Here is a 15,714-nt window from a genome sequence, read left to right on the forward strand (position 1 = left end):
TGTACTATGCAGGTGTCACCATGTACTACACAGACATGTGATGTCACCATTTCTAAAGATACCCACACTGTGCGTTAGTGTGGAAATGGTTAACAGAACACAAAAGAAAAAATTCGGAAGTATATTGGAAACCTGTAACCCATATAGGAAAAACAAGTACTATGAAAGTCAATGTTACAGGTTTCCAAAAATCTTATTTTGGGTCCAACTGACAGACAAAGGCGAGTAGATGACGACAGAATTTATTTTTGGGTGAACTAACCCTTCAGTTTTTTGCATTTTGTACTCCTGCATTTAGCAGATGCTTTTATAAAGTATATCTTGAATTCAAGGTATTCATTATGAGGTTCTTGCCTTGAGCTTCAAGCCGTCTATTAAAAGTTTTGTGCTCACACTGTATGTCAACCTATCCTTTAAGACCCTTATTATTTTAGTTAGTAGCCACAGATTTCACAAGATGGTGCCAATTAGTACTGCATTGGTTTGAAAAGAGAGAGCCAGCTGATTTGACAGACATGAAAGAAGTACTGGTCAACAGGCTTGTCATTATACAATCACTGGACTTTTTATGTGCACTTGTTCAACTGCTCTTTACACAAATATCTAATCAGCAACATCACAGCAAATACCGACTCATTTCCACCAAGCAAAACAGTTTGGTACAGTACAGTAGAGTATAGTGATAGTTTCCACTGTCAGAAGTACCAAAATATTAAACCGTATACCACTTTTTGGGAACTTTTCATAAGGGTGAAGTTGTTCTCACTGCTGAATATTATTGGTTCACAGAAAATTGTCAATTGAACATGCAACAAGCCAGGAAAACGACAGCCAACGCAATCTCAAGGCAATTTGTAACTTTTAGTGGCTTATTCGTATTAATTTGTACAATCTACTTCAAACAATTTAGTACGATTTGCCCATCACCCAATGATGGTTGGGGTTAGGGGTGGGGTTGGGTGCCACGCCTCCTTTTTGAAATCGTATGACTGAACAAGTGCAAATTCGTACGAATTAGCCTCTAAACTGACAAAACGTAAAATACTTACGTTTCCTCGTGAGATCAGGCTGCGACAGCATAGCAAGCATCATTTTTTGAATATGCACAGAAGCACGATGCGGTTATATAACAAAAATTGCACACAGTAATGAACCATGATCGACTCAACCATGTATTTGGGAATGTAGACATGGTCAAGCTATAGATCTGTGGTGAAAAATCTTTCTAGAAATTGATTCTGTGATTTTCAAAATGTGTTCGTCTTCTCTCAATTTTGGGTTTAGTCTTCACCAACAGGTGGCACTTCATGCTTTACAAACCAAGGTTCAACGCTAAGGATTTTTTTCTACTGATCCAATCGGACCAGTGGTTCAGATTTTTACTTACCCTGCCAATATTTTCACTGGCCCCACCAAAAAAATATGTTTATAGCTATTTCTTAGCCACAAATAAAACAAAAACGTGTCAAAATGTTTGTAAATCTAGAATTTAAATATTTAAAAAATGTTAATAAATGTGTAATGAGCAAAATTCAAAGTGTTTTGAAATAAAAGATGGCTAAAGGCCGGCCAAACTGACAGCAAACTGTACATCGCTTAATTTTTTTAGTCATGGTGTACGCTCGTATACGTCTGCTTTCAAGACGTTCGAAACAATGTTTTCCTTTAGCATTATCATTTGATGTTACCGCCATGTTGCCGTCTCTTCGCTGTACTAATAACATGCTCACAACATCCAATCAGATAAGAAGAACCAAGAAGGTAGCATTTGAAGGCTTGAAAGCACAAACCATTTCTCAATTCTAAAACTGTATTTGCACGCAATTGACAAATAGTCACAGGCAAATTAAACTTAAGTGACAAGGCAGCAGTGGCCCGATCGGGCCAGTAACGATCCTGTCTACTGTCCCGAGCATCTCACACGCTGGCCCCGGGCCATCGGGCAGTCCTTATTGTTGAGCCCTGCAAACAGCTGTACTCTGCTTGCATAGAATGTCTTACAAATACCGCTTGAACGTCAAATTATTGTTAATAAAGTTATAAATGGTTTAAGCGAATTACAAAAGTGTTCATAGAGAATGGTTAACCTTGTGGCATCAAAGTCAGATTCCATGACTAGCACCATCTGCTGTTAAAAGCGAACCTAGAGTGCCATCTGCTTTTAAAAATGAACCTAGAGCGCCATCTGCTGTTAATTTTACCTGGAGCGTCACCTGCTTTAAAAAACTATTCTAGAGCGCCATCAGCTGTTAACTAACCTAGAGTATCATCTGCAATTATAAACTAACCTAGAGCTCCATCTGCTTTTAAAAACTAACCTAGAGTGCCATCTTTTATTAAAAACTAGCCTAGAGCACCATCGGCTAATAAAAATTAACCTAGAGTGTTGTCTGCTGTTAAATTAACCTAAAATCCAACATTGAGCCAACATCTTAAGCCAACGTCATATTGATGTCAAATACTGACATTTATTCGTTAGTTATGGCAACCAAAATCCAACATCTGATAGACATCATAGTGGTAACGTCCACACAACGTCAAGCTCACACATCATTAGACGCTGATATTTGGTTGATTTTAGGTTGGGTTTTGACGTTAACCCAATTTTCATTTCCAAACAAAGTGCAACCTCCCCATGACATTAGGGTACAAGGTCAGTCTGATGTCATGTTGACATCCTGTGCCTGCTGGGTTGTGTGTCAAATAAGAGAAACATACAAAATGTGCACTACTATTGCACACATATGAATAACATAAAAAGAGAAGACAACAGCATTAAAATATTTGGGTGAACTACTCATTTAATAGGCCACCAAGTCAAACTATACTTCAAGCATAGCCACCAAATGATGCTGTGGGACAAAGGACAGATTGAAGTTGTAAAAGTGCTTTTTACTCATGTGTTGAACATACAGTACATAAATAGTGTGCATTTGAAGGATAAAATCAATTTTACTCTCGACAAAAATAATTTAATATACATTTACCAATTATATTAGTTAAATACTTCATCTCCAATATGAATATAATGCTGCAAATTCAAAGTAATATTAACTGACTGCACCCAAATTCATTCACTTTAATACAAATATAAACTAATTCTGAATTAAATAAGCATATCTCATAGAAAAATCTATGTATGTACAATTCACTGACATTCTACTTTTTATTCAAGGCTGGTACGGGGAAAAAAGCTCAGGCACCTGCATGTACATGCATACAGATCACAGCAAAAAAAAAACTTTACAGCAAGGGTTTCCACTCCAGAGTCATTGTCCTGCAGAGTTTGGCTCCAAACTCACCAAACACACCTGCCTGGATGTTCCTAAGCTTTGCATATTCCCACAGTGCTTTTTTTAGGACAATTATTTCTAAATTATTGGCTGAATTCACAGTGGACCTCATCAAGTGCACTCGTTGAGTCCCAGAATACACTGCAATAACAGCATATACATTCAACGTCTACAAGATATATTCTGTGACTGTCGATCCAAAGTAATTTCACTTAAAGATCTTGTCCACAGCCAAAATTGCCACACACAAGGGTAATTTGCTCACTTCTGCTCAACTCTTCAAGTGGACTATAGACATTTCCCAAATGTCATCTTAAACCATTGCAGTCCACACTTGCTTTACTATTGGCGCTTTAGTGCACTTGAGTCTTTGTGACTTACTTGACATGTGCAAGTGCATAGTTTACAAGATCGTAGGGGTGTCCAAGTCATCATTTTGGCTTTCAGAGTAATATTCATACTATAACCCCCTTTGCAATCACTATATGTGCCCTAAATATGTCTGTTGAAGCCACAAAGAGGCAAAACTCTAAACGGAGTTCTACAATGCTTACTTGATAAGTTAGCTCAAACTGTTTGAGGAAACAGATTGCGGCAAATCATTTAAGTTTTGAAACAAAAGGGTTTGAGTACTGTAAACTATAAGACTAAAGCCCCTTCCACACATATAAAACTTTCCGTAAAATTACCTTTTTTGAAAATACCGGTCAATTCGTTCTGGCAATTTTCCGAAAAGAGAAGTTGTAACATTACCGGTAATCTGCCAAAATGCTGCTCTATGTGACCACAGGAGAAAATTTGCCGGAAAGAGCACGTTCACGCTTAAAACACACTGACATGTGAGACATGTACTCCAGCCAATCAGAACATTCAGATGCATCAACATACCCACTGTTTATAAAAACAAAAGCCTTTGAATATTTTTCCAGACACATTAAGCAGCTAGATGTTAGACAGAAGACATTTGTATGTTCCTTCTTAATGCCAACTGTGTAAAAAGATCGATGAAATGCTTATGATTAACCACTGTTTGTTTACTTTCAAGCCCTGCTTCAGTTGATTGATGCTTGTGTACATTATGTACATTTCAACATGTGAAAGTGTTCCTCCATATATTTTCATTGAAGTTGTTTACAATGCTTATCCATCCACAAAATTTAGTACATAGTCAAATGTGTAAATGTTTAGCTGCGGTTTGCGCTTCTGCCTTTAGATGCCTTTGCAGCTGCATGAATGCTAAAGCTTTAAATAAAGTGAAACCATCAGCAAAAGCCAGATCACATCTATGTTTATAAATACAAGCGCAGCTGTTTAGAGATAAATTCTGGTTAATGATGTCAGAATTTACCAGTATTTTGGAATGGATGTGTGAACGGTCTTTTTGGAAAAATTCCAGAACGTCCTTGCCTGTGTAAACAGGTCATTTTTGATTTTACTGTAGAGTTTACGGAAAATGTACTTATGTACCGGTGAAAGGAACTTATGACTAGAGTCATTTTAGATTTTAGAAGAAAATTTGCAACATAGGCTCATTCTGGAAATGTAGCCCTATATACATTTCTGGAGATCGCAGATTATGTAGCCAGAAGTATGTATGGCTGCATTTCTTCTTTAAAAGGAATGCTACGGGGCAGTTTGACACCATCCCTTTTGGTGGACGGCTTTCCCGCTGTTACCAGTGTGTCCAGTGGCCCGCCATGTATGTCAGAGGATTTGAGACACAGGGCAGACCATGACGACAGGGTTCAAGTTTGGTAAAGAATGGTTCCAAAAAGGCGAGTAAGACAAAAACAGAAGCCAAAAAGTAAATAACAGGGTGAGAATGTGGTAAAATCTGAAAATGTGGTAAAAATCGGTGCTTTTGAAAACACTATTGGTTGGGTTTAGGGACTGAGGTGGGTGGGTCAGTCCATCGGTCAATCAATCAGTCAGTCAGTAAGCCGACAGCAGCCTCTGGTGGATTTACGCAAAAACAGCAGGCGCGAATAGCACCCGGGAGAGAATTTTGAGATCTCACAAAGCGTACGAAAAAAAAAACTGCAAAAAAAAAAAAAATGTAAAAAACATAGCTCCTGGGATGTATTTGTCGCTCTGCAGAACTGTATACAGTGGTTTGTTTTCAGAATAAGCCTGGTTTGAATATTTCAGATGGCACTTAGAGGCAGGGGTGTCGCTGGCCAGTATGGGCTCTATTGAAACATTTTTAATAGGACGAAAGTGAAGACCGAAGGGGGCGGTGTCACGGTTGAAAATGAGGTGGGGGAATATTTTGGTGGGCTCCTAATAGTATCTCTGGGGGCGCCAAAATGGTGTAGGCCCTAAGAATCGTCCTTACTTTCCCCCCTAGCTTAGAGGTTTTTGCATGTGGCTTCATGGAAAAGAACAGCTTAGACCTCTGCTATGCATCTCCTATTATATATCTGTGTATTATAGCACAAACAGATAAATACTGCATCTAAACAGCATGATGACTGAATACTAATTTTGGGTGGATCCATTCTTTTATACTACAAACAAAACACTGAATGTGTTGCAAAGTAAACAGTCCCCGCTGTATGGCTTAGCTTGAACAGACTGCAGTCAATGTGCAATTCACGAATTCCTCTTCTACGCTACATTTGGAATATTGAACATCAGCACTCGCTATCAAAGCGCAAGCCTCAAGTCTCCCGATCCAATCCACATAATACCCTTGTGCCTGGCTTTGACATTTTCACTGATAAACAAAAAGCTTTGTTCTTTCTATTCTAAGCTTGTCAAAGCCTGAATTATTCCTTTTCAAAGAGGAGTGGCAATCAAAGCTTAATACAGGGAGGTGATAAATCGATTGAATTGATATCTAGGCTTACAAGGGGGTGCAAGACCAGAACTAGGACATGATGCCAAAGACAGGGTTGTGGCGACAGATTCTAGGTCCGTATTCCTCGTAGTCCTTCTTAGTATGGCAGACTTGGAAGAATTCAGGCTAAATACGAAAAATGAATTAGTGATTCAGCATTCAGAGTAAATAGACAGAAAAATAATGTAATATATATGAACATTACCGTAGAAGCCAACATAGATCCGCCAAACCACACTGCGTATCGCTGCATGTGATGGGATATAACCTGCACTTCCATGGGCTTGGGCTAGAAAGAAAATCAGAAGCATTCAAAAGATCAGAAAAATAAAATAAAAACAGCAAGTAGCAATTTTTTTCTTTTCTTTGGACACAAGCGACATTTTAATAAGTGTCATTGAATCTCCTGTAATAAGCAAACATATACTGTATATGTGTAGGTGAATGTTTGTGTGATTGTCAGCTAATAGATTTAGTAAGATAAGTCATTTGATAAGTTGTTTTTTTTTGCAATGAACCTCTATGTGCTTATGTTAATTATGTTTCAATACATACCTATGTATTTAGTGGTAGTGATACTACTTGTAAATACTTTAGCGCATAATTTAGGCAGGCACCAACATGAAAAGGCTTTGTAATTAATATTTATGCTTTTATTAAATATATATATATATATATATATATATATATATATATATATATATATATATATATATATATATATATATATATATATATATATATATTTATATATATATATATATATATTGTTGTAAGACTTTTTAAATTTAACCCAATAGTTTGGATTATAGTGACTTCCTAAAACACAAGCAAATAAAATATCCACATTTTATTAACAGTGAATGAGTCAAAAGGTGTCATTTTACCCACGTAGCCATGACAGCACAGTAGCATTATTACAAGCAGAATTTACTATAGAAATCTCGTCACCCTTTTTTTGAGCAGACTTGTTTATACTGTGAGCTTGTGAGATTCATGCATAGATAATTATGGGTTTTTAAAAGAAATATCCACGGAGGGCAATATTGAGCTATTTTGAACTTTGATAGTGGCTCATACACATAAATTTACACTGTAAAACCCTAAAAAAGTTAAGGTAACTCAAACAATTTAAGGAAATCAATCGCAAAAAACCATTTAAGTTCAAAAACTAATCCTAATGAGTACTGTGAACTCAATTTATTTGAGTAAGCAACGCAGTTTGAGCACACACTGTAAAAAATGCAGGGTTCCACACAAATCAGTCAAGTTAACTTAACACTTTTAACAAATTTATGTGGATTGAACATAAAAAAGTTAAGTTGTCCTAATGAAATCTCAAGAATTGTGTTGTTTCAGCTCATTTTAAAGTAATATATATATATATATATATATATATATATATATATATATATATATATATATATATATATATATATATATATATATATATATATTTAAGTGCAGTAAAACTCAAATGAAGAGAACTCAAACCAACTGAGTACTGCAAAACCCAATAGGTGAAGGCAACTTGAACCTTTTGAGGAAATCGATTGCTACAAACCATTTAAGTTAAAAAAAACTAATTTATAAGAGTACTGTGAACTTACTCCATTTAGGTTGAAGTAATGTGGTATTTAATGAACTCATTACCTTCAACACTGAGTTCAAAACTCTTTTAAAATGATTAGAATAAACTTTCAGTAAATTTTGATTTAACTACACTCATTTAATTTAATATAGTTGACTGTTGGGTTTTAGTGTTAGATAACTTTTAGATAACTTGTTTTTCACTTCCACATTTGAGTTTGCAGTGTTTTAATTGAGTTTTTTTTTATCAAAATAATACATAGCGTAGCGAAACGCCTCAAAACAATATTAATAAAATGTATTTTAAATTTAAAAAATATATATTTTTGGGCTGCTTTCAAGACATTTGATGGAACTGAAATTTATTATGAAAATGCCATTTCGTTTTTTTTTGCAAAGGGAATGGACAAAATATATTTGTAGTTAACATTTTAGCAATGTCATCAGCCGTATATATTTAATATAAAGATTATGCAAGAAAATCTAGCACATATTGTTGTGTCACTTTTGACCCACCCATGTGTAACTTTTGTCCCGACTGATGGGGTCAAAAATAACTGTGCCATTTATGTTTAAAGTAAAATTATTTTGAAGTTTTTCAACGTTTGTACAAAATACCACCTGATATTGATAGACAGTTATGTGTTAATAACCACAGTAAAAAATATTTGTTTATCTAAACCTAAAAGATTATCTTTAAAAAAAAAATGACTTATGAAATGGTAATTTTGTCCCTGTTCTCACCCTACATTTTCAATGATACTTAATGTACTTTGGGTTGAACAATAGTAATCTTACCTAGTTTGACAAAGTTTAGAAATGGCCCTACAATTTGGTCATATGCACAAGGCAGCAGGCATTATAATGCCTTAAAATGTTGTCTCTGCAGCCTGAACAACACATTTTAAAACAGGACAAGTATTCAAAAAGCACTACAACACAATAAGAATCTGGGCATTGAGTGAGAAATTGTAAGACAGTAATGAGATCAGACCTTTATTCTGCCGCCGCTGAGCTCCTCACTCAGTCTGAGTCTGGCATCCACAACACGCTTCAGGTCCCTCTGCAGTCTGCGGCCAAAGTCCCGAAACATTGTGGAGCCCCCCGACAGGACTATGTTCTGAAGCACACATTATTTGGAAATATATTTTCATTATTCATCCAAAAGACTGCATGCAAGGATATAAATTATGAACAGAGTAATGCAAAAGGTTCTATAAACAAGTACAAATTAGCTTCGTTCTGAATTAACTCATTTTATGACAAGGACAAAGCATTATCCGCTGTATATGAAGGTGCAATACGTTTTGAATAAAAAATTAAATCCAAGACACTACAGATATTAAATCACTGAAATGAAAAGAAACATCCTTGGGTAATACAATTACTACTGTACAAGGAACACAATAGCAACACTAGTTATAATTCATATTCTGTCCATAAATAAATCTTCCATTCCGCAGAGTGTGTTTAATAAAAACAAACAAAAATAAATAAATAATTAAATCCAAATAATGATTTTTCCCACTTATTCTGCTTAAAGAAACTACTCTTACATTTTGGCTAAGGCCAGCGGAGCTGCATGCTGGGAATACATGACCATGAGCTGACTGAGGTCAGCTTATAACAGGGAATCTGCAGGAGATTTGTGTTTCATTAAAGGGCTTAGAGTTCACTCTTTACTTGAACTTGAAGAGTTATTTTGGTAGCTGCCTTATTCCATCTTTAATGATGAGTTTTCAAAACCAGACTGTGGCAGACCCTTTCACTGAGCAAAAAACTTCTTATTTAAATTGAGGGCCAAATGTAGTTAAAGGGTTAATTCAACCAAAAGTTTTAATTATATCATTAATTACTCACCCTTCTGCCTTTCCATTCCTCTGAAACCTTTAATTGTATTTGGAACACAAATTAAGATATTCTTGAAGAAATCCAAGAGCTCCCTCATCCTCTATATCAGGGGTGTCAAACTCGATTTTATATCAGGTGTGTTTAATTAGGGCTGGAACTAAACTGTGCAGAGCTGCGGCCCTTTGGGAACTGAGTTTGACACCTGTGCTCTATATAAAGTAATGTTCCCATGATGTCCAAAAAAAAAGGAACCAAAACAGTCAAAGCATTCCATGTGACTTCAGTAGTGCAACTATAACATATACCTGCCAACACCCCCGTTTTTCCTGGGAGTCTCCCATATTTTAGACCCATCTCCCGCCACCTTCCCGTTTTGTTATTTCTCCCAGAAAACTCATAATTTATTTTGTAATTTCTCAGCTGTGTTGTTCAGACACCTCACCCCCGACACAAAGCCACCCCTATTAATATTAATACAAGTATATATTAATACAAGTAATATTAATACAAGTTTTTGTGAGTATATTATTTCAACTAATATGAGCTGATGGCTTCAGCAAAAACATAGCATTGATTAACAACAAGTGCTCACAAATGGTCTGTCTTTAAAGATTTATAGGTTATCATTAAAAATCAATTTCCATATGGAGTTAATAAATGGAGTTCATTATCAGAACCAAAGCATTTCACTCTATTCATGCATGCAACCCCATGTCTAGATTTAGAATTGAACACTATTTAATGAGCAACAACAACAACAACAAATGTATTTGAAAGAGAGTAGTAAATTCACAAAAATCAGAAAACAGTAGGTTTAACATACTTGAATGACTTGATCTGAATCTCCAACAAAGAATGTCACAAAAGTGTAGTCGGATTAAACTGTAAAAATAAATTTGTTAAGGTAACTTCATCGAATTAAGTCAGTGAGTTTGTGCAATTTAATTAAGTCATTTGAACTTTATTGTATTGAGTGTTTATTCATCATTCATTCATTTTCCTTTGGGTTATTTACCAGGAGTCGCCACAGCAGAATAAACCTCCAACTATTCCAGAATATGGTTTACAAAAGCGGATGCCTTCCAGCTGCAACCCAGCACTGGGGAACACCCATACACTCAGTCACACACACATTTATACACTAAGGCCAATTTAGTTCATCCAATCCACATAGAACATGTCTTTGGACTGTGGGGGAAACCGGAACCCCCGGAGGAAACCCCCATGAACACGGGGAGAACATGTAAACTCCCTAAATATAATAATGTAAATATCCCTTAATTAGATTACTTGTCATTTACTTACAGTAGATCATTTAAATTGTTGACCTAACTAGATCTGTAATTTGAGTTAGCGTTTTACTATTAATTTTTTACTGAAACCTCTGTAAATCTAAAATAGCACAACGGTAAAGTCTAAATCATGTTCCTTTGTTAACTGTGTTAAAAAAATACAGATAACGCTTATTTTTACATTTATTTTCCAGTCTGACAGAAAGCATGCTGGGAACTAGAAATCTGCACGATTAGGTTAATGCATTCAGTTTAAGTTCAGTCTAATACAAACAAATTTTGGGCTCTTTTTTAATGATCTAGGCACAAAGTCTAAAGCACATGGCGTGAAAGCATTAAGGGCGTGTCCACATTAAGGACTGGAAAATATGGTTTGTGCCCTGGCGTATAGTCTAACAGGGTTGTACTTATTTTCTTAATGAGTTATGGGTGTGTTTTGAGCATAATGTGCATTAAGCCAATCAGAGTCTCATCTCTCATTTCCTTTAAGAGTCAGTTGTATCACGCCAAGGCACACTTGCTATTTACATGGCAGAATTTGTACATGGAAAAACTGAACGCTTCACTAGCGAAAAAACAGATAAAGACCATCTGCAGCGGGAGGATAAAGAACGAGCCTCCTGCATTCAGCCTCTTTACTTTACTGTTACTCTTTACTCTTTTACTTTCGTGGACAATTTGTTTTAAAACTACTTCTAAATTCAGTTAAAATTTCCAGCAAACGAATGAATGAACAATAATAACGAAGTGAGGTCAGACTTATAACCAAATACACATCCTATTCTTATGCCCCATATGATCCAGAACCTGACAGGTGGACAAATATAAACTTGTTTTTATTAAAACAAATATAAATATTTATATAATAAATAATACTGCTAAAATATTGACATTGAACAAATGCTAATTGTTATGAATAAACTAAAAAAAGCACCCAGAGGTGAAGGCAGCATGGAGGTAGTGTTATATTTATATAGAAAATAATAATTTTTGTAACAATTTATTCCTTTCATTTTTTTCATATGAAAAGATGTTTGTGTATTGCTGTACATTCTGTGTGTATTATGCAATGTGTAAGCTTGGACCTGCATAGGCACTCACCTAACTCGCTTTGCTCTGGACTTTATACCAGCTTTTAGTTGGTCAATGACGCAGTCTATTTCAGTTTCTCAAAATAGCAACGCACCAGCAATGCACCTTAACACACCTCCTTTCTAAACCAGCACACCCATGAGTTCACAAAATGACGCAAATTGATTTGCTATTTAAACAACGTGGCGCAAAACGTGAAAATTAGAGTTGTGCTGGTCTGAAAATAGCAACAAATCGCATCAATCACGTCTTGCGCAATATTGCGTTGGGTGTATGAAAGATATGATCCCTTTGAGTTCACATAACTTGCTTCTATAAAGTTCAATGAACTTTCATTAAAACAAGTCAAAGGAACCCATTTTATTTAATTGATTCCACTGCTCAACTTTACACCCTACATAGACATATTCATATTACGTAGAACATGCTTTTTAGTCTAAAAATAATCCATTACTTGCTATTTTTATACAAACAAATAACAAAATCGGCTCTCCAGTTGGGACACGACACATTTTGTAGTCGTCAGGAGTTCTTTTCATTGCATAGCCCACTTAAACACTTCTTCAAAGCAAAAAAAAAAATTTAAATAAAAACTAAACAAAACACTATCAATGAATAAACCTGCTCTCCACGCACAAATCTGACAGTCTTATATTTTAAACTGGCTCTACTAACTGTCAGTAAAGAAAAAGTAACTCAATAACAAAAAAGAAGAACTTTATTCTTTATTCTCAGAAATAAATCTGATAGTGGAATGTAATTTCTAGAGACGGCCCTAGAGGAACAGATTGCTGCACAGAGGCCTTTATTGTTGCTTAGCTTGCCTTCGCTACCAAGATAAAATAAAAGAAATCTAAAACAGCGTCAAAGCACTTCCCATTCAAAGTCCAACACTGTCGACAATGCAGCTTTTTTCTTGCAAATGATTAAGACTCATTTCAATGCGCTGTGTTGTACAGTTGATGTGCACTAATTATCAGTCTGTGAATAATTGAATTTGTCAAGACACTATTTATTCAGTCAGTCTGGCAGTTATGAAATACAAAAAATGCACACTGAGGTAATTTCACAGTGGTTCAGTCCTATTTGCAAGGATTGGTTTAAGCTCTCACATGTGTTCACAGTGTTGAGTAGCTGTGATCTCACTGGGTAAAGACTGACCCCTGCTGGAATAATGCTTAAAAAAAAAAAAAACAGTTCTCACTATAAATCGTCTATGATCATCATGTGCTGCTGAAAAGAGATTTTCTACTTCTATTTGGACGTATAATAGAGTTTGTAATACAGCCTTTATGACTATTGAGTTTATGTCAGAGCTATGCACACTGCAAACATTGCTTTTTTTAAAGAGTTTTTGTCTTGATTCTAGTACAAATATCTTACAATTCCTAAATCAAGAAGGATTTTCAAGACAAGTAAAAGCGTATCATATTTCAAAGAAGGGCTGCACAATATTGGACATTTGGATATTTAGCTTTTACAGTATACAATTTCAACAGATGACTTGAAAACTGCTATTTGGAAATAGTTTATTAAATTAGACTGATTGGGATGACTCTGTAGGGAAGTTAATCATGCAAGAAATATAACAAACAAAGCATAGATAAATACAAAAGAGCAAAGAGAGAAGTTTCATAATAGTAGTGTTTTATTGTTTTCGGGGCAGTCAAATAGTATTCAAACTACAGAATTTAAGTAATCAATGTAATATAACGCTGGAAAAAGTCTTTACCTTATAAATAATTTGATAAAAGTATTCTTTTTTTAAGGAACACTATATGTTCTTGAACGCTTTGAACTCTGTCGGGCCTTAAAATGTGCAAATGATAAACTTTTACTCCATTATAGTTAAACTGCAAAAACTTCACAATTCACATGTGTTCTGAACTGTTTCTCCTGATCAACTATTATCATAACTCAACATTGAATATCCTGTGACGTGACTATTGCAGCATACCTTATTTCAGAGCAAAAACAAGATTACTATGCTTACCAGTTTTTTGTGGAATCGTACACTGCAAAAAAAAGATTGGTCCCACTTTATATTAAGTGGCCTTAACTAATATGTACTTACATAGGAATTAATAGTTTGTTACAATGTTCTTATTGTGTAAATACATGTATTTACTGTGTACTTATGCTTGAGTAAACACATGTATGCAATTACATCTGTAATTAACTTTTGTAATTACATTTGTGAATACACTGTTGACCATCTCTTACACCTTAACCCACCCTTAAACCTACCCACACCACCAAACCTGTCCATAACCCAACCTCTATTCCAACTCAAAAGCACCACAAGTGTTCTCAAATACATTATAAACACAGTAAGTACATTGTATTTATTTTTTGATGTAAGTACATAGTAGTTAAGGACACTTAATATAAAGTTGGACCAATGTTTCTTTTCAAGAATATAAATCTTTTTGATAACTGTTTTGATTTTTCTTTTTTAAAGAAATACAAAAGGAATAACAACTATACAAAATGAAAACCCAACTCAAGCTTCAATAGCACAGAAATAATGCACAATTGGCATAATCTAGTTACCGAATAAATAAAATAAAAACAAGATAAACAGATCAATAAAACACGCTTACAAGGAAGATTAAAAAGCTGACGCCGAATGAAAAGCAACATGCCACCTATTCATAGTCTTAGCGAGGGATCAGAAATCTTCTTTAACTGCCCTCTTTAAAAGTAAGAGGTATTATTTGCATGCTAATTGACCACATGAGATCCCAATGTGTCTCCAAATGGATCATACACTGCAAAAATGCTTTTTTAACGAGATTTTTTGTCTTGTTTCTAGTCCAAATGTCTAAAAGTTCTTATATCAAGAAGCATTTTATAGACAAGCAAAACATATTGTCTTTTTTTAAAGAAATATGACAAAATGAAGTGAGTTTTTCCTCAAATCAAGCTAAATAATCTGCCAATGGGGTAAGCAAAGTAATCTTATCACAAATCGAAAAACAAGATTATTTTGCTTACCCCATTGGCAGATTATTTAGCTTGATTTGAGGAAACACTTACTTCATTTTGGCATATTATTTCTTAAAACAAAACAATGTGTTTTGCTTGTCTAGAAAATGCTTCGGGCGAGGCAGTGGCGCAGTAGGTAGTGCTGTCGCCTCACAGCAAGAAGGTCGCTGGGTCACTGGTTCGAACCTCGGCTCAGTTGGCATTTCTGTGGGAGTTTGCATGTTCTCCTTGCCTTCGCGTGGGTTTCCTCCGGGTGCTCGGGTTTCCCCCACAGTCCAAAGACATGCGATACAGGTGAATTGGGTAGGCTATACACTACAGATATTGTCTGTAGTGTATGAGAGTGTGTGTGAATGTGTGTGTGGATGTTTCCAAGAGATGGGTTGCCACTGGAAGGGCATCCGCTGCATAAAAACTTGCTGGAGTAGTTGGCGGTTCATTCCGCTGTGGCGACCCCAGATTAATAATAAAGGGACTAAGCCGACAAGAAAATGAATGAATGAGAAAATGCTTCTTGATTTAAGAGTTTGTAAATATTTGGACTAGAAACAAGACAAAAAATCTTGGTAAGAAAAGCATTTTTTGCAGTGTACAGGGTGTTAAAATGAAGACATCAGAATAAAAGATTACTATAAGAAAGGATAAGAAAAGGATACTGAGATATACTGTATGCAAAAAAATGTTTGTGTTAAAAACACAAAAAAACTAATGACATGCACTAATCTAGTGTGGGAGGGGGTTACTGTAAAAAGGGCTTTTCCCAATTGCT

General features: G+C 35.4%; 1 protein-coding gene across 3 annotated transcripts in view; it reads right to left on the reverse strand.

Moving 5' to 3' along the window:
* Nucleotides 1-2,781: 2,781 nt before the first annotated feature.
* Nucleotides 2,782-15,714, reverse strand: part of actr3b (actin related protein 3B) — a 29,113-nt gene continuing 16,180 nt past the window's right edge. For all 3 annotated transcript variants that reach the window (XM_087307980.1, XM_087307981.1, XM_087307982.1), the window contains exons 11-13: nt 8,717-8,842; nt 6,338-6,421; nt 2,782-6,258 (exon numbers count right to left, since the gene is read on the reverse strand). In XM_087307980.1, the coding sequence (XP_087164106.1) occupies nt 6,163-6,258; nt 6,338-6,421; nt 8,717-8,842 (306 nt within the window). In that variant the 3' untranslated portion in view covers nt 2,782-6,162. The remainder of the gene's footprint in view (nt 6,259-6,337; nt 6,422-8,716; nt 8,843-15,714) is intronic.

The sequence above is a fragment of the Danio rerio genome, chromosome 24 (assembly GCF_052040795.2).
Source record: "Danio rerio strain M-AB ecotype USA chromosome 24, GRCz13ab, whole genome shotgun sequence".
NCBI lineage: Eukaryota > Metazoa > Chordata > Actinopteri > Cypriniformes > Danionidae > Danio > Danio rerio.